The sequence below is a fragment of the Natator depressus genome, chromosome 24, assembly GCF_965152275.1.
Source record: "Natator depressus isolate rNatDep1 chromosome 24, rNatDep2.hap1, whole genome shotgun sequence".
NCBI classification, from domain to species: Eukaryota; Metazoa; Chordata; order Testudines; family Cheloniidae; genus Natator; species Natator depressus.
This window is the reverse complement of record NC_134257.1, coordinates 11020559-11040430: the sequence shown is the minus strand read 5'-3', so window position 1 is coordinate 11040430 and position 19872 is coordinate 11020559. Positions and strand designations below refer to the sequence as shown.

The 19872-nt window shown below is 48.7% G+C and overlaps 1 protein-coding gene and 1 pseudogene across 1 annotated transcript in view; both read left to right on the top strand.

The window, feature by feature from the left end:
• Positions 1–451: 451 nt before the first annotated feature.
• LOC141977495 (uncharacterized) overlaps positions 452–19872 on the top strand; it is a 44551-nt gene continuing 25130 nt past the window's right edge. Inside the window, exons 1-3 of the mRNA XM_074939015.1 lie at positions 452–516; positions 12504–12593; positions 12998–13186. Coding sequence (XP_074795116.1) covers positions 12515–12593; positions 12998–13186 — 268 coding nt within the window. The 5' untranslated portion in view covers positions 452–516; positions 12504–12514. The remainder of the gene's footprint in view (positions 517–12503; positions 12594–12997; positions 13187–19872) is intronic.
• Positions 13312–19642, top strand: LOC141977466 (sphingosine 1-phosphate receptor 3-like; annotated as a pseudogene).

Below are 19872 nucleotides of genomic sequence, written 5' to 3'. Positions count from 1 at the left end.
GCTGTCCCCACCCTCCTCCTCTGTACCCCAAACTCTCCCAGCACTCTCCAGGCTGCCCCCCCCTCCTCCTCTGTACCCCAAACTCTCTCAGCACTCTCCAGGCTGTCCCCACCTCCTCCTCTGTACCCCAAACTCTCTCAGCACTCTCCAGGCTGTCCCCACCTCCTCCTCTGTACCCCAAACTCTCTCAGCACTCTCCAGGCTGCCCCCACCCTCCTCCTCTGTACCCCAACCCCCCCGGCTCTGTGCGGTGCCCCCACTCCCCTCCTCTGTACCCCAAACTCCCCCCGCCCTCTGTACAATACCCCCAGCTGCAAGTACCGGAGGCCCCGCCCCCTTCCGTCCCGTCCCACGTGGAGCAGCCACAGCTGGTCGCTGAGCAGGGGGTGGGGAAGGTCCGGGCCGCCGCTTCGGCAGCTGTTACTGCGCCTGTGCGGCTGTGCCCGCGGCAGATTCGGATCGGGCGAGGCGCGCCGCGCTTTGTGACCCTGCCCGGGAGAGCGGCTGCCGCGTGGGGTGAGTGTCCCGCTCCGGCGCCCCCGCCCCGGGCCACGCAGCCGGAGCCTTCCCGCCTGGCGGGGGCGCGGAGAGACATGTGCGGCTGCGGGGCGCCTGCGGGGGGAGAGCGGCCACTAGAGCTGGGGCGGGGGGACCCAGCTGTCAGGGCCCCCCACCGCGAAGGGCTGCGAGCGCTGCGGTCATTCCTGCCCTGGCTGTACCTCCACCTCGTGTAGACAAGCCCTGAGAGTCTCTCCGGAGGTGACTGGGTAAGAAGCGCATCTGGGCCGCAGCTGGAGAGAGGCGAGGGAGACCTTTCCTTCCCACTAGTGTGGACAAAAGGGGAGAATGCCCCTTGCCTGCCCGGGTGTGGGCGGGGGCAGTGTTTGTCCCAGCTGGCAGTAAGCTGTGTCCCCACTGCAGTGGACAGCTGCTGTGGGCAGGGGTAGACACTGGAGCCTCATCTACACTAGCGCGGTGGTTTTCAAACTTTTTTTTCAGGGGACCCAGTTGAAGAAAGTTGTTGATGCCCGCGACCCAATGGAGCTGGGGATGAGGGGTTTGCAGGGGGCGCTCTGGGCTGGGGCAGGGGGTTGGGATGTGGGAGAGGGTCAGGGCTCTGGACTGGGGGTGCAGGCTCTGGGGTGGGGATGGGGATGAGGGTTTTGGGGTGCAGGAAGGGGTTCTGGGTTTGGGGGGCTCAGGGCTGGGGTTGGGTTGCAGGAGGGGGTCTGGGCTGGGGGTGCAGGCTCTGGGCAGGGGCCACGGATGAGGGGTTTAGGGTGCAGGAAGGGGTTCTGGGTTTGGGAGGGGTCAGGGCTAGGGCGGGGGGTTGGGTGCAGAAGGGGGTCAGGGCTCTGGGCTGGAGGTGCAGGCTCTGGGGTGGGGCCGGGGATGAGGGGTTTGGGGCGCAGGAACGGGTTCCATGTTTGGGGTGCAGGAATGGGTTCCGTGTTTGGGGGGGCACAAGGTTGGGGCATGGATTTACCCCGGAAGCTCCCGCTCAGTAGCGCAGCTGGAGTGCAGAGGCAGGCTTTTTGCCTGTCCTGGCACCGTGGACCACACTGTGCCCCAGAAGCGGCCAACAGCAGGCCCGGCTCCTAGGCAGAGGAATGCAAGCGTCTCCGCACAGCAGAGCCCCGTCGCCTCCCTGCCTAGAAGCTGGACCCACTGCTGGCCGCTTCCAGGGTGCAGCGTGGTGTCGGAACAGGTAGGCACTAGCCTGCCTTAGCCAGGCAGCACCGCTGATGGGACTTCTTATGTCCCAGTCGGCAGTGCTGACCAGAGCCGCTAGGGTCCCTGGGTGCTGAGCAAGGCGACCCAGTGCCTTACATAGTCAGTACTTTGAAAAACACTGCCCTTGGGCACAGAGATGTTACTGCTAATTTTCAAAGGAATAACATTCATGTGTTATGTTTTTAAAAAAACCTGTAAACATGAATTTTGCTATCTACTGCCTGTCTCGTTTAACCTCGCCTCCGATTCTAATTTTTAAGTAACAAAGCCTGGTGGGCCAAGACGTCTGATGTGAGATTGATAAAGTGGGATCCTCTCATTCCAAGTTCATATGGTAGAACATTTACTGCTAGTAAATATTAGTGCTGAAATGCCCTGGTTGGGGTCCCATTGTGCTGGGTATTTCTAGTCAGACAACTGGCTAATGTGAACGTAGCCATGCTGTGTTCTGCTGCTGTGGTTTTATCTCCTGTTCTCTCTGTCTTCCTGTTGTAAACGATTGTGTTCTCTGGACTGCATAATGAAGATAAACTCAAGAGCTGCCACGTTCCACCCCAGCAGTAGCTGGATTGTCATGGTGGATAAGTGATCTCCGCTCAAAGTTTGCATATCAGCTTATGTTCATAGTACCTGGGTTGAAGGTGTTACGTACATATACATGAAGGATGTTCGTACAGGTCTCCATCCTGTGAAACAAGCCGGGCCTGATGCATTTGTGAGATTAGGGGGGTTGCAGGGGAAGGTTTAGCTGCTTTTCTGAGGCTGCCTTGCATAGGGCTTGGAAAGTTAAGGCCAGTCAACTGAAGGGTGAAGTCAGTGTGAGTAGGGCTTGTCTACCTGGCACCAGGGGCCATGCATTGTAGCCCGTGCTGACCTGTAGAGTTCTGACTGCCCCATGTGGACCTGGCTGGCGTGAACTAAAAGGCATCCACCATGCATTAACATAGTCCTTCTCGAAATGGGACTACACAGCACATTTAGTCAGTGCCAGCAGAGTCTACCGGTGGCAGTTACAGCATAACATGTTACCGTGCACTATCATTTATGCACTGCAGCACCATGTGGACAATCCTTAAGTTAAAGCACGTTTACTCCTGAGAGAAAGCAGGAGTTAAGTGGCCTTAGTTTGCCATAACTTAATTCTCCTCCTAGGCACTTAACTTCAGGATGAGAGAGACAAACCGCCACGAGGATGTGACTCAGTTTTAACTTTTGTGCTTTGACTTCACATCTGAAGTTGATGTGCCTTAACTTTCCTGTCCCTGTGTAGACATGGCTTCATGTCATTAGTATCCAAATGGTAACAAACAGAGGTGCTGGAACAGTTTTTACAGGGGCGGGTGCTGAGAGCCATTGAACAAACTGTAAACCCTGTATATGATGGAAACCACTTCAAGCCAGAGCATGCAGCAGCACCCCTAGTTCCAGCACCTATGGTAACAAGTAGGTTTGAAGTGATCCCTTCAGGGAACTGGCTTTTCCTACCTGAACTCCCCCATTCCTACCCACTCCCTGCTGGTCTGTTGCCAATGTAGTCGTTTTCCAACACGCACCTGTAGATTGGAACAGCCTGGGGCACCATTTAGGGTGGGCGGGGGGCTTCTCCCCCTCCGTTGCCTACCACAGTGGAGTGCAAACAGGAAAACTAACTGTTGCTCTGCGCTCAGAGGAATCCGCAGCCCGTAGCTGGGGTCTGAGTAAGAAGTTGCTGGTGGCTGACAGGGCTGGCCCCCGGGAGTTGGATCAACAACTCCCCCCTGGGCCCCGGGGAAATGTAAATTCCCCGGCTGTGTGGGCCGCGGCTGCTCCATGTCCCGGAGCCGGAGAGCTGTCAGCATTGCTCTGCACCCCTGCACAGGGTGAGACTGATGAGGTTCCCAAGCACCCCCTGCAGCTGGGTGGCTGAGAGCCTGTGCGCCCAGCAGAGGTACAAACGGCTCTCAAAGCACTTCATGAGGGTAAATAGCTCCTTGTCACCCAGCTGAGAGGCAGGAGAGAGCAGTTTCTGGGAGAAGAGACCTGTTGAGTGCTGATCTCCTTAACTCTCCTACAAAGCTGATCTGTTTTATTTTCAGAGTAACAGTCGGTTAGACATTTCAGTTGCTCTTGATGGAAATCAGAGGAAGTCATTGTACATAGCTCTGATTCTTAATCAGAAAACACAAATGCTTCTAATCAATTTTGTTGCCCTTCTTTGTACCTTTTCCATTTCTAATATATCTTTTTTGAGATGGAGCAACCGGATGAGCCCACAGTATTCAAGATGTGGGCGTACCATGGATTTATAAAGAGGCATTATGATATTGTATTATCTATCCCTTTCCTAAAGGTTCCTAACATTGTTAGCTTTTTTGACTGCTGCTGCACATTGAGTGGATGTTTTCAGAGAACTGTCCACAATGACTCCAAGATCTCTCTCTTGAGTGGTAACAGCTAGTTTAGACCCCATGATTTTATATGTGCAGTTGGGGTTATGTTTTCCAATGTGCATTACTTTGCATTTATCAACATTGAATTTCATCTTCAATTTGATTGTCCAATCACCCCGTTTTGTGAGACCCCTTTGTAGCTCTTCGCAGTCTGCTTTGGACTTAACTATCTTGAGTAGTTTTTGTATCATCTGCAAATTTTGCCACTTCACTGTTTACCCCCTTTTCCAGATCATTTATGAATATGTTGAATAGGACTGGTCCCAGTACAGACTCCTGAGGGACACTACTATTTACCTCTCTCCATTCTGAAAACTGACCATTTATTCCTTCCCTTTGTTTCCTGTCTTTTAACCAGTCCATGAGAGAACCCTCCCTCTTATCCCAAGACAGCTTACTTTGCTTAAGAGCCTTTGGTGAGGGACCTTGTCAAAGGCTTTCTGAACATTTAAGTACCCTATATCCATCAGATCCCCCTTGTCCACATGCTTGTTGACCCCCTCAGAGAATTCTAGTAGATTGGTAAGGCATGATTTCCCTTTACAAAAACCATGCTGACTCTTCCCCCAACAAATTACGTTCATCTATATGTCTGACAATTCCGTTCTTTATTATAGTTTCAACCAGTTTGCCTGGTACTGAAGTCAAGCTTATTGGCCTATAATTGACAGGATCACCTCTGGAGCCCTTTTTAAAATTTGGCATCACATTAGCTCCTGTCATTTGGTACAGAAGCTGATTTAAATGATAGGTTACAAACCACAGTTAATAGTTTTGCAATTTCACATTTGAGTTCCTTCAGAACTCTTGGGTGAATATCATCTGCTCCTGGTGACTTATTACTGTTTAATTTATCAATTTGTTCCAAAACCACCTCTAATGACACCTCAATCTGGGACAGTTCCTCATATTTGTCACCTAAAAGAATGGCTCAGATTTGGGAATCTCCCTCACATCCTCAGCTGTGAAGAGCGATGCAAAGAATTCATTTAGTTTCTCCGCAATGGCCTTATCATCCTTGAGTGCTCCTTTAGCATCTCGATCGTCCACTGGTTGTTTAGCAGGGTTTCTGCTTCTGATGTACTTAAAAGCTTTTTGTTATTACTTTTGGAGTCTTTGGCTAGCTGTTCTTCAAATTCTTTTTGGCCTTCCTAATGCTTATATTTTTATACTTCACTTGCCAGAGTTTATGCTCTTTTCTATTTTTCCAAGCTAGGATTTAACTTCTACTTTTCAAAGGATGCCCTTTTTGTCTCTCACTGCTTCTTTTACTTTGTTTAGTGATGGTGGCACTTTTTTTGGTTCTCTTACTGTGTTTTTTAATCTGGGGTATACGTTTAAGTTGAGTCTCTATTATGGTGTCTTTAAAAAGTTTCCATGCAGCTTGCAAGGATTTCACTTTTGGTGCTGTACTTTTTAATATCTGTTTAACTCCCTCATTTTTGTGTAGTCCCCCTTTCTGAAATTAAATGCTACAGTGTTGGGCTGCTATGGTGTTTTCCCCACTACAGGGATGTTAAATTTAATTATATTATCGTCACTATTACCAAGCTGTCCAGCTATATTCACTTCTTGGACCAAATCCTGTGCTCCATTTAGGACTAAATCAAGACTTGCCTCTCCTCTGGTGGGTTCCAGGTCTAGCTGCTCCCAGAATCAATCATTTAAGGTGTCAAGAAACTTTATCTCTGCATCCCGTCCTGAGGTGACATGTACCCAGTCAATATGGGGATAGTTGAAATCCCCCATTAGTATTAAGGTTTTTATTTTTATAGCCTCTCTCATCTCTCTGAACATTTTGCAGTCACTATCGCCATCCTGGTCAGGCGGTCGGTAGTATGTCCCTACTGCTATATTATTATTCGTGCGTGGAATTACTATCCATAGAGATTCTGTGATACAGTTTGGAGTACAGGTCAGCTTGGAAAAGAGACGACTAAGGGGGGGTATGATAGAGGTCTATAAAATGTTGACTGCTGTGGAGAAAGTGAATAAGGAAATGTTATTTATACATAATGCAAGAACCAGGTCACCCAATGAAATTAACAGGGAGCAGGTTTAAAACAAACAAGAGGAAGTGTTTCTTCCCATAACGCACTGTCAACCTGTGGAATGCGTTGCCAGGGGATGTTGTGAAGGCCAAAACTATAATAGGGTTAAAAAAAGGATTAGATAAATTCATGGAGGAGAGGTCCAACAGTGGCTGTTAGCCAGGATGGTCATGGTTGCAACCCCATGTTCTGACTGTAACAGTGTCCCTTAGCCTCTCTTTGCCAGAAGCTGGGAGTGGACAACAGGGGATGGATCACTTGATGATTCCCTGTTCTGTTCATTTTCTCTGAAGCATCTGCCATTGACTGTCAGAAGACAGGATACTGGGCTAAATGGGCCATTGGTTTGACTCGTTTGTATGGTTTGGGAGTGGGAGTATCTTGCTGGATTATGTCCCGATTGTTCTAAATTTACATATAAATTTAAAATATGGCTTTAACTGGTGTTATATAGAGAGAGAAAGAGAGAGAGAGCTTTCTCTATATAGAAATTAGATACAGTGCTTCTGTCAGCTAATTTCTAAGTTATCTGCCAAAAAAGTTTTCATGTGCCAAAGTAGCTCCTGGAATCATGGTTAAAGTTGCCCCCCCTTCCACCAGAATCAGTTTCTGGGGAAGACTCTTGGCAGGGCATCATACTTGTTTGCTGGTAGTTGTCTGGAGATAAGTGTCCATGGCTGTGAGCCTTCCATGGAGCTGGCTGATGCTATATTAGGCCTTGTCCGCATGAGAAAGCAGCATCTATTCAATTTAAGGTGTGATTTTAAACTAGCTAATGGGTGTGGATGTTCTGATAAGGCAGCTCATTTAATAGATTCTAACTGGCTGGAAGGGATCACTGTGATCATCTAGTCTTGTCTCCTGTATAACACAGGGCATAGGTCTTCCCTGAATTTAATTCCTATTTGAACTAGAGCAGATCTTCTGGAAAAACATCGTCTTGTTTTAAAGCTTGCCAGTGATGCAGAATCCCCCACAACTCTTGGTAAATTGTTTGGAAGGCTGATCATCCTCATTTAAAATTTTTCACCTTATTTCAAGTCAGAATTGGTCTAGCTTCAACTTCCAGCCATTGGATTGTGTTAACTTTGTTTGTTAGATCAAACATTTGTTCCCCGTGTAGGTAATTACAGATTGTGATCAAGTCACCTCCTTAACCCTCTCTTTGTTAGGCTAAATAGATTGAGCTCCTTGAGCATATCGCTAAAAGACCAGGCATATTTTCCAATCCTTTAATCATTCTCATGGCTCTTTTCTGAACCGTCTCCAATTTATCAACAGCCTTGTTGAATTGTGGGCTCCAGAACTGGACAGAGGATTCCAGCAGTGGTGTCACCAGTGCCAAATTCAGAGGTAAAATAACCTCTCTACTCCCACTGAAGATTCTCTTGTTTGTGCATCCAAACATTGCATTGGTCCTTTTGGTCACCCTGGGAGCTCATGTTCTGCGGTTCTCTACCATGACCCCCAAGTTGTTTTCAGGGCCACTGCTTCCTAGGATAGAGGCCCCCATCCTATAAGCATTACTATAGCCTTTGTTCCTAGGTGTATACGTTTACATTTGGCCATATTAAAATGTACACTGTTTGTGCCCAGCTTACCAAGGTGGCTCTGTATCAGTGTTCTCTTCCTTCTTTACTGCTCGCCCCCGTCTTTGTGCCTCTGCAAACTTTACTGGGGATGATTTTATATTCTCTTCCTGGTCATAGATAAAAATGTTAAGTAGCATAGGGCCAAGAACAGATCCCTGTAGGACCCCACTAGAAACACCCCTGTTTGATTCCAAATTGATTTAAGCCAAAGCAAAATAAGCCTGGTTTAAACCATTCACATTGCCTTTTGTACTGGTTTATAATCACACTGTAAACTAACCTAGTGCAACTTTCTCCCTTAGATAAGGCCCAAGATAGAGTTAAACATTTTTAAAATTAACTTCTAAAAACATTATTTTAAAGTTTTTAAAAAGGACAAACCTGCATCCCTGGTAGAAAAAAGCCCTGAGTCTCTTGTGCCTTGGTCTATAGGGCATGGCCGGTGAAAGCAAACCTGGAGAGTCCTGACTAAGCACCCAAGATTTGGGGGCCTGATTCTGTTATGCCAAGGCCCCTTTCTGCTATTCTAGCACCATAAAAGTGGGTGGAAGTGGCCTGCTGAGAATCCCCTTGTGCAGCTACTCTGCACATTAATGATCTGGAGGATGGTGTGGATTGCACCCTCAGCAAGTTTGCGGATGACACTAAACTGGGAGGAGTGGTAGATACGCTGGAGGGTAGGGATAGGATACAGAGGGCCCTAGACAAATTAGAGGATTGGGCGAAAAGAAATCTGATGAGGTTCAACAAGGACAAGTGCAGAGTCCTGCACTTAGGACGGAAGAATCCCATGCACCGCTACAGACTAGGGACCGAATGGCTAGGCAGCAGTTCTGCAGAGAAGGACCTAGGGGTGACAGTGGACGAGAAGCTGGATATGAGTCGACAGTGTGCCCTTTTTGCCAAGAAGGCCAATGGCATTTTGGGGTGTATAAGTAGGGGCATTGCCAGCAGATCGAGGGATGTGATCGTTCCCCTCTATTCGAAATTGGTGAGGCCTCATCTGGAGTACTGTGTCCAGTTTTGCGCCCCACACTACAAGAAGGATGAGGAAAAATTCCAGCGAAGGGCAACAAAAATGATTAGGGGACTGGAACAGATGACTTATGAGGAGAGGCTGAGGGAACTGGGCTTGTTTAGTCTACAGAAGAGAAGAATGAGGGGGGATTTGATAGCTGCTTTCAACTACCTGAAAGGTGGATCCAAAGAGGATGGATCTAGACTATTCTCAGTGATAGCAGATGACAGGACAAGGAGTAATGGTCTCAAGTTGCAGTTTGGGAGGTTTAGGTTGGATATTAGGAAAAACTTTTTCACTAGGAGGGTGGTGAAACACTGGAATGCGTTACCTAGGGAGGTGGTGGAATCTCCTTCCTTAGAAGTTTTTACGGTCAGGCTTGACAAAGCCCTGGCTGGGATGATTTAGTTGGGATTGGTCCTGCTCTGGGCAGGGGGTTGGACTAGATGGCCTCCAGAGGTCCCTTCCAACTCTCTTATTCTATGATTCTATGGAGCTGGCAGAAGGTTTCTGAACCTGAACCTGCCCTGCTCTCAGCATCCTGTGTGTGGGGTGGGTGGTGGGAAAGAGTATTTAATTTAGATGGATAAAAGGGGCCCCGAGAGTCAAAGGTGTTAACACAACCCAGTCACTGTCCAGAATTGAACAAGATGTGGGTTTTGGTACAGAAACTTCATCCTGCTGAGTCCTATAGCTTTGAAATGTTTAAATAAGGCTTTCATTTTAAAGCATCCCTTGTTCCCTTTAGCTGGAGAGTGACTTTAGAAGGAAAAACCACCTTGTGATAAGTGTCATTTTGCGGGGGAAGGGATGGGCTAGAGCTGTTTAAAGTCCAGTCCTGTTTCCTAGAAGATAAAACCAGACAAATGCACACAAAAGGGGGAAGAAAAGAACAACTAAGTTAGAAACTGTAGCTTCAGTCTCTGGAGTTGATGCTCACTTGTAGCCTCACTGCTGGAAAAACACAGGCCGAGCCCCAGGGTCTTATGAGCCACTCCAAGATCTGGCAAACTTGTATCAGCATCAAGCTGTTTAGGGCATTGCTTTGAGCTGCCTCTTTCTGGTCACAGGCTTAAAGCACTGTTGCAAAATATGCAGTCTTGGCCAGCTCATAGTAAACACGAGGAAAAAGGAGAGGGAGAGAGGAAAGTGAAGAAATAAGGTACAGCTGGAAAAGGACACGTTTGAGCGAGGAAAGCAAAGTCTCACATCGCAGGGGGTGCTTGAGATTCAGCTGGAGCCGGTAGAGATGGTGATGTCATCTGGGTCCCGCTCTTTGGCCCGGTCTGGTCAGGACATCTTTCAGGACCAGGATGGGCGAAGGTTCGGGATCTTACGCAATGGTGGAGGTGGCAGCTGTGATGCTGAGGCTCATTGCCATAGCCAGGGAGTGTTGGGTGGAATAGCCCATCCCCTTGTTGTTTTGTCTGCCAATTAAACCTAATTTCCAACACCAATGTGGGTTAATTGATTTTCGGTCTCGCACTGCTCCTGTTCACCAGGCATGATCTTAACAAAGTCCTTGAGTTATATTAGGAGGCCTTTTGTGCGGACTATTCCAGTTTGTCTCCCATTCTTATCTTTTGCCATCAATATTTGTTCTAGGTTATTGGGACATTCCATGACCTTCCACTCGCTTCTCGCAGTTGAGCTCTCAGGATAAATGTGTAGGCTCAGTTATTGCAACCGGTGGATCAGGGCATGGCTGGAGCATACCACGCTGCAGTGACTGATCTCACTTACAGTAGAAGTAGGGCCGGCCACTGCATAGTCCCAGAATAAAGAAGCGCAAAGGTCATCTAAAGCCCATGATCCTCCTCCAGCCCTGCCCCAAGTGCGGAATGGAGTAACTGAGAACCAGGCCCAGTGCATGCGTTCTATGTCCTCCCCCAACCACTCTGCTGATTACGCTGGCTGGAGGAGGAGTGGGGGGGAGTGGACGGGGCTTTGGGGAAAGAACAGAGCAGAGGATCTGCTGTGTTCCCAGGCCAAGAGACCGCCCTGGTTTCCGTGTGGGCACCTTTGCAGATCTCTGACCCAACCTTGAATGTTATCTTGGAGGGTTAGGCCTTACCTACACAGGTCAGAGCAACCTCACGGCTTAGCTATAGCAGGGTAACGATTGCTGATCCACTACCGTGCTCTAAGAGTAGCTCTCTGCATGGATGCTGCACAGAAATAAATGACTTTGTTCCAGAATAATTGCTCTGCTTTGGAGTGCCAGTCGATCTCGCCATATAGACAATCCCTTAAAGACCTGAAAGCTTGCAAACAAAACTGCCAGCAAATCCCAGGCTGTCTCCATCTTCTCTGTTTATTGCTTGGCCTCTGGGGCTGGGCTGCAACATACCAAGGGGGAGATGAATATCTGGGGTCTGCAGTCTTCCGGATGCTTTGCCACAGCTCGCAGCAGGGCTACTGGTGCAAAGAGGGCCCAGGCCCAGCGTGTGCTGCCGTCGAAAGGCAGCTTGAATCCAGGCAGTTCTGACCCACTAATACAGATTGACCCACCCCATGAATGGTCTCCTTTAGCAGACTTGGCACAGAATTCTGCAACAGAGTCAGGCTAAATGACCTGGACTTGCCTCTCCCTGCTGCCTGGGGAGATGCTGGAGGCAGGGGTGGCAGGTTTGTATAACTTGTGGAGGTGCCCAGAACGGGTCCAAGTCCCCCCCCACAAACCTGCCTAAGGCTCTGGGAAGGAGTTTGGATGCTGGAAGGGGTTGGAGTGCAGATGGGGTGTGGGCTCTGGGATGGCATTTGGGTGCAGGCTTTGGGCTGGGGCCAGGGGTTGGGGTGCAGGAGGGGGTTTGTGATGCAGGCTCTGGGAGGTAGTTTGGGTGCTGGGTGTGGGCCGTGGGCTGGGACAGTGGGTTGGGGTGCAGGAGGGGGTGCTGGGGTCCCAAACATTGGTGGAGCCAGGCCCTCCGGGCCCTGAATTTGCTGGAGCCCAGGTACCATGGGCCCATACAACTTGCTGCCCCTGGCTGGAGCTGGACTCTCCTTGACTGAATAGGCAGCTGGTGGTGGTGTGTTCTTTGGGCAGGGCCTGGGCAGTGGAACAAGCTTCCACCAGGGCTCTCTGCAGGGCCCATGTTTGTAGACAGTCAGAAAAGTTGAGGCCGGCTGGGGGTTGAGAGGAGAAAACCCTCCCTGCTGGACCTTAGGGTGGAGTTCTTCTGGGTCTTTGTGAGCTGATGACCCAACGCCTTCCCCTGGGGTAACTGGACTTTTGGTGTCCGGTCAGTACAACTGACTGGACGCTGCTAGGTCCAAAACCAGGCACCTGGCAACCTAGAGCAGGGTCAGGTTTGCTACTGACTTGTCAGGTGTTTACGTAATGAGGTTAATGAGCAAGGAGCTCCATTCCACAGCAGTGCTTCCATGCTGGCTCTGACCCTCAGAGCCCTAAGGAGAGACCTCCAGGGCTGGTTCCAGACAACACATGGGCCTAGGGGCCTGCCTGTTCAGAGTCTGCTTGGGGCTGGCTGCTGTGGCACAAGGGCAGACAGAAGAGTGTTGTAAGGAAAAACAAAGCAGCATCCCTGAGAATACAATGGGACCTGGAGGCCATTGGAAACCTCAGCCATGCTCCATAGTGGTTCCTGCATTCTGGAGCTGGGCATATTGCCCATTGCTGGGAAGCAGCCTCCCTCAGAGTAACATTTTGCTGTTACAGCTTCGAGCTCCATGCTCAGAAACCAACCATCCAGTCATCTGCAGAGCACCCGAGACGGGACAATGGAGGCTGCCAGCCTGCCAAATGAAGGTAATGCCCTTTATCTTTTGAGAACAAAGCATGGAAGAGCAGCATGTCCTAGTGGATAGAGCAGGGAGTTGGGCATCTGAGTTCTAGGACTGACTCTGCCCAGACCCATTGTGTGACTGTGGACAAGTCACTTCTCCGCTCTCTGCCTCAGTTTCTCCTAAGCTTTCTTCCAGCCAGGGCAGCGTGTCCCTAGTGAGCCATGCCACATTCTCCAACATTGTTAGATTGGCTTCTGGAGTGATTGAGACAAGGGAGGAGCTGTGGTGGTGAGCAGGAAGGGGTCAGGGCGCAGGGGGGTGGGGTGATAGGGGAAGTGGGGGTGGCGGTTCTCTGTGCCAGTGTAGAAACAGAAGCCAGTGATGACGTGACACCTTGCATGATTCTCCTCATCTCTCTGCCAACAGGCCAGTTTGTCCCAGGCTCCTTCCTGGAGAAGCTGAATTCCCTGGTGAAAGGGATCGGCTGCCCCAGTCCCGATGTGGGGAGGGCCCCGCACAAAGCCTTTGACAAGAGATGGGCGAGTCTGCCAAATCCAGCCCCTCCCCCTGCCGAGGTGCCAATGACCGGATCCCCTCCATCATCTTGCTCCAACGGTAAAAAATCACCACCTGCGCATGGCGCACATTGGGCTATCACAGCCCATCTGGGTGCTCCCAGCCCAGGAGCAGGTAACAAGGGGTCTTAACTACCTTTATCCCAAGGAAAACAACTGCCCAGCATGTGGGACCATGGAGAGTGGGCCTCGGGCCTCATTGCAGAGCTACTGGAGTGAGCCCTGGCAGAGGCACTGAGAACTTTCTCGTGGTGTACACCGTCCATCCCTGCTGAAGCTGTTGTCCACTGAGTCTGGGCCATGCTCAGCTGCCACCTCCCTGCCTGGCCGGCTCAGTGTCATGCCCAATCCCTGTGCCTCTCACCCGCTTCGCCCTGCAGCGTGGGGCCAGGGTGGTACGCTCCATGGCAGTGGTGAGGAGGAGCGGTGTTTGCCGCCCCACTGGCTGGTGTGCCCACTCAGGTTTGGCCCTACTTCTCTGTCATGGGGGCGGGGGGGACAGTGGGGTGGACAGTGTTGCTGCATGGCAGAACGTGTGCCTGCCTGCAGGAGAGATCTCTCTCCCCCCCCAAACTGGGCCGGTGCTACTTCCCCTCCCCATGGCCACCCCCCTCAGTCCCGCAGCTCAGTCAGTGCATGGCCTCTCCTCTGAGAGCAACCTCAGGTGGGACGGGTGTGGGGAGGGAGGCTGAGAAGCCAATGCTTACCGGGGCAGTTGTTTGTTCCTGTTTGGGGACATGCTGACATGGGAGCTGGGGAGAACTCGGGTGAGGCTGGGCAGGCTGACGTCTCTCCTGTGTGCCTCAGAGCTCTCTGCCTCGGCCCTGACACAGCTCAGCCTCCTCCCAGCCATGACACGATCCTGACTGGCCAGCAGGAAAATTTCATCTGCCTTATTGGGAGTAATATCCTTAACCTCTATTTATTAACAATCACCAAAACAGAATACACACGCAAAGCATAAAATGCTCATCACTCCCAATAAGGGTTGCCAACCCTCCAGGATTGCCCTGAGTCTCCAGGAATTACAGATTAATTAGAGAGTGTCATGTGATGAAACCTCCAGGAATACCTCCAACCAAAATTAGCAACTCTAGAGAGCCTTCTAGATGGGCCCTACAGTTCTAGTACGGGAGGGGGATACTGGGATCATTTCTTTAACATCCACCCTAAAGAAGCAAACAAAGGGCACTGCCCAACTTGTGTTTTCCTTGGCTGGTCCTGTTTAGAGAATGGCAGTCTCTTCTCTCTGCTCGGTCTCCTTTCCCTCTCCATCTGGTTTGACAGATCGGGCTTCATCAGCAGCTTACTCCCTTAACTCTTCCTGATCTCTGTCATCGTCTCCCTCCCAGCAGGGGGGCCCCTTAGCCATAAAGATAAAGCAAGGGCTGGCCTCAGAGGAAATGCAAAACAGGGCTTCCCCCCAGGGACTGATCAGCACCAGGATTAGAGCCCTGCTAGGGAGGATTCTGCTGCAGGGGTTGCTGGGGGATGTTTTCTTAAGGAGACGAATGCAGCCTATGGCAGAGTCAGACAGCAGTCCTGGCTGTCTTCTCACCCTTTCCTTTCTTAGCTCTTTGCCGTCAACTTAACAAGTGGGTTTGGGTCTCCGTGTTTTTTGGGGTGATGTTGTACAACATGGGGGGGGGGGCAGGGGAGGAAGTGCTGCTAATTAGCTGTGCATGTCTGTAAATGCCAACTCCATGTGGCTCCCTAAACTCCCCTGCCCCGACAGCTTGTGCCAGATCAGGAATCCCATCTAGTTCCACCTAGCATGTTCCGAATGGTAGTTTAAACTAATTAATGTGAAAGAAGTGATCATGCTTTTTACCAAAAAGGATGATGCGATTTCTTCCTAACTTTTTAAAAAGTTTAAATTCTCTTAAGCATCATCACACCACGTACAGTTTTAACAAATAAACTTGTAAGTTTAACATGAAAAATGCTTTGTAGCACTTTTTGTCTTAGGGATATTTTGTAGAAATATCCCAGTCTTTAAAAAGCAAGCTAATGCTATTTTTTTGAAGTTTTGCCTAAATGAATTGCCCAACATTCAAAGGCAATCCCAGACAAACCTATATTGTTCTAAAAACTTGTAAACTGTCAGGAAAGCTTTAGATTCCCTTCAGCATTATGTTATACAAAACACACATGCAGCCTAACTTAAAAGAGAGGCTAGTTTGAACTAATTTTTGTCAAAGAGGTCCTAATGCTTTTTACCACTTTTTTATTATTTCTTCCTGACTTTTTTAAAAATCTAAATTCTGTGAAAACTTTACTTGATGCAATTATGTTTAACAAATAAACTTTCAAATGTTTAACATGGAAACAGTGGGCACTGATAAATGCTTTGTAGCTGTCACACGTGCTTTTAAAGATAACACAAGAAAACAGAACATTGATAAATGTAAGTGAAGCAGCTTTGTAGTGTGTTCTCACGCGCACACACACGCTCACAAACTTGTAAAGGCAAAATAACCAAAATCCATGTCTTGAGGATATTTTGTAGCGGTCTAATGAAGTAATAGCAGTTTATACAGGGCTAGCATTTGTCAATTGTGGAGAAGCAAAGCCTTTATTCGGGCCATTTTTTCCTTCTACTTAATAATTGAGACATGGCCTATCTGAAGAAACCGATCCCCTCAAGCCGCCACCTCCTGTCTTCTAAAAGAATTTAGTGTTTGCAGCAAAAGAATTTTTAATCACAGGATTAAAATTAAATAAAATTAGCTTTTAAATATTTTATTTCAATTTTCTATCACAAATTTAAAAAATAATGTAAACATGTTTTTTAAATTGAATGTATCTGCTACAGCTTAAAGAGATGCCAAGAACAGGAAATTAAGTTTACTTCATTTCCATAACTAAATCATTATTTTGCAGCAGAGACACATCCCTATGACACACCTTAAATAATACCCTAGCAACAACTATGTTTTGTTTTTGTCTAGCATCACATTTAAGGGGCCCTAAAGAATTATTTTTCTTTTTTTATATAACACCTTAACCCTAGATGCTTTAGACAGTTAAATAATACAAGACAGTAGATGAAAGCCCTGGGCAATTACTGAAAACGCGTGTTAGGATGACTAAAAGCCTACTGCAGAGGGCCTGGGGGGGAATTAAAAGGCACAGCTTTTAAGGAAGAGGGCATGATTTGAGGAGGTATATAGAAAAGGGGGGGGATGAATGGTTCAGGGCTATTTTGTGTTGGCCCAGATGCCCTACTGCCTATATTTCTAACACACACACAAGTACATGGGGTCCTGTGCAACCTACTTCGCTTTTGACAGGAACCGCCTCTCCATATCCTGCTGTGACCCAGACAGAAATCCCTCTTATGTGGGGTGGGAGGCCAATGGACTCTTAAACAATTGGCTGTAAATTACTGGCTAAGAAGCTGTTGCTGTTGTATGAAAGAGAATGAGCTTTTCAGACCTATTGATTGAAGATGGAAGAGTCCAATTTCAGCCGTCAAGGAAACATATTCTAGGAGAAAAAGCAACTGATCGCATGGACTGAACAAATGCTGCATGTCTGTTCATATGTAGTTTCGTAGTCCTGGAGAGCTTGATGGTGTTGGTTGCCCTATGGAAAAATAACAAATTGCACAACTGTACGTACTTTTTGGTTGGCAGTCTAACTCTCTGTGATCTGTTACTTGGCACCGTTTACTGAGGGTGTGTCTACACTACGAAATTAGGTCGAATTTATAGAAGTCGGTTTTTTAGAAATCGTTTTTATATATTCGTGTGTGTGTGTATCCTCACAGAAAATGCTCTAAGTGCATTAACTCAGCGGAGTGCTTCCACAGTACCGAGGCAAGCGTCGACTTCCGGAGCGTTGCACTGTGGGTAGCTATCCCACAGTTCCCGCAGTCTCCGCTGCCCATTAGAATTCTGGGTTGAGATCCCAATGCCTGATGGGGCTAAAACATTGTCGCAGGAGGTTCTGGGTACATATCGTCAGGCCCCTGTTCCCTCCCTCGCTCCATGAAAGCAGCAGCAGACAATCGTTTTGCGCCTTTTGAGTTACCTGTGCAGATGCCATACCACGGCAAGCATGGAGCCCACTCAGGTAACCGTCACCGTATGTCTCCTGGGTGCTGGCAGACATGGTACTGCATTGCTACACAGCAGCAGCAACCCATTGCCTTGTGGCAGCAGACGGTACAGTAGGACTGGTAGCCGTCATTGTCATGTCCGAGGTGCTCCTGGTCGCCTGTGAGGTCGATCAGGAGAGCCTGGGCAGACATGGGTGCAGGGACTAAATTTGGAGTGACTTGACCAGGTCATTCTCTTTAGTCCTGCAGTCAGTCCTATTGAACCATATTATGGTGAGCAGGCAGGTGATACGGATTGCTAGCAGTCCTACTGCACCATCTTCTACCAGGCAGGCAAGAGATGAGGATGGCTAGCAGTCCTACTGCACCATCTTCTGCCGAGCAGCCATGAGATGTGGATGGCTTGCAGTCCTTTTGCACCGTCTGCTGCCAGCCAAAGATGTAAAAGGTAGATGGAGTGGATCAAAACAAGAAATGGACCAGATTTGTTTTGTACTCATTTGCTTCCTCCCCCTCCCCCTTCTAGGGGACTCATTCCTCTAGGTCACACTGCAGTCACTCACAGAGAAGGTGCAGCGAGGTAAATCTAGAACGGATGTTGTTTGAACGCCAGCAAACATACACTGCAATGCTTTGTTGTACAATGATTCCCGAGTACGTTTTACTGGCCTGGAGTGGTAAAGTGTCCTACCATGGAGGACGCAATAAGGCTGCCCTCCCCAGAAACCTTTTGCAAAGGCTTTGGGAGTACATCCAGGAGAGCCGCGAATGCCAGGGCAAATTAATCCTTTCACATGCTTGCTTTTAAACCATGTATAGTATTTTAAAAGGTACACTCACCAGAGGTCCCTTCTCCGCCTGCCGGGTCCAGGAGGCAGCTTTGGGTGGGTTCGGGGGGTACTGGCTCCAGGTCCAGGGGGTGAGAAACAGTTCCTGGCTGTTGGGAAAACCGGTTTCTCCGCTTGCTTGCTGTGAGCTATCTACAACCTCATCATCATCATCTTCTTCATCCCCAAAACCTGCTTCCGTGTTGCCTCCATCGCCATTGAAGGAGTCAAACAACACGGCTGGGGTAGTGGTGGCTGAACCCCCTAAAATGGCATGCAGCTCGTCATAGAAGCGGCATGTTTGGGGCTCTGACCCGGAGTGGCCGTTCGCCTCTCTGGTTTTCTGGTAGGCTTGCCTCAGCTCCTTAAGTTTCACGCGGCACTGCTTCGGGTCCCTGTTATGGCCTCTGTCCTTCATGCCCTGGGAGATTTTGACAAAGGTTTTGGCATTTCGAAAACTGGAATGGAGTTCTGATAGCACGGATTCCTCTCTCCCATACAGCGATCAGATCCCGTACCTCCCGTTCAGTCCATGCTGGAGCTCTTTTGCGATTCTGGGACTCCATCATGGTCACCTCTGCTGATGAGCTCTGCATGGTCACCTGCAGCTTGCCATGCTGGCCAAACAGGAAATGAGATTCAAAAGTTCGCGGTTCTTTTCCTGTCTACCTGGCCAATGCATCTGAGTTGAGAGTGCTGTCCAGAGCGGTCACAATGGGATAGCTCCCGGAGGCCAATACCGTCGAATTGTGTCCACAGTACCCCAAATTCGACCCGGCAAGGCCGATTTAAGTGCTAATCCCCTTGTCAGGGGTGGAGTAAGGAAATCGATTTTTAAGAGCCCTTTAAGTCGAAAAAAAGGGCTTCATCGTGTGGACGGGTGCAGGTTTACATCGATTTAACGCTGCTAAATTCGACCTAAAGTCCTAGAGTAGACCGTGGCTGAGTAACATTCTTATGTCTGGAAGGAAAACTCCAAGACTGTCTTACACAATCTGGTTTATTAGGAAAGGCTATATGTTTGTTGCCCTAGGAGCTTCCATTTTTAGTTTGTTAGACCTAGCCATTGAGAGATATTTGATCGTGGTTAAAAGGAGGCCTTACGAGGCAAATAAAAAGTACAAGGTTTTCTTATCAGACCATGTCGGCTTATCTCAGTTTCCCTGGTACTGTTAGAAACCCTCAACGGGAAATGTATCAACAACTTACCAGACTGCTCAACGGGGTTTGCCTCTTTATTCCATATGTGTCTTTATAACCATTTTGGAGACAATTGTTATGCTTTGCGTGGATATTTACATACTAATAACTCGGAGATCTATGGCATGGTGTAGGACATTTCTGATTGTAACTGGTGGATTCATCGCCTGTTGGCCTCCGTTGTTTGTTCTGGTGCTCACAGATGTAGCCTGCAAAGTAAAAGTGTGCCATTTTATACAAGGCTGGCTGGTTCATTGCCTTGGCCCTCATTAATTCTGCACTGAATCTCAGCATTTACACTATGGCCAGCAAGAAACCATGGCGGGTTTTCTTTCACCTTGTTTGTGGTTGTCTAGTGAAGACCGGCTTGACCAGATCTTTGTCTGTGATCTGTGTTGGACCATAGAGGCAGCGCAAGTCTGTGGCTCATGCACTCAAATCATAGGGAAAAACGTTAGCCACGTTTTAAACGCTGAGTACCTGTTTATCACATAACTTGTTTGGGTTTTAATTCTGTAACAACTGACTCAGGAAAGTATAAAATATATAAATAATGCGAAACCAAGGGTGCAACAGCCCCATCTTCCTACCCCCTTAAACAGAAAGCCCTCCTTACTTAGGGAGGGAGACTAATAG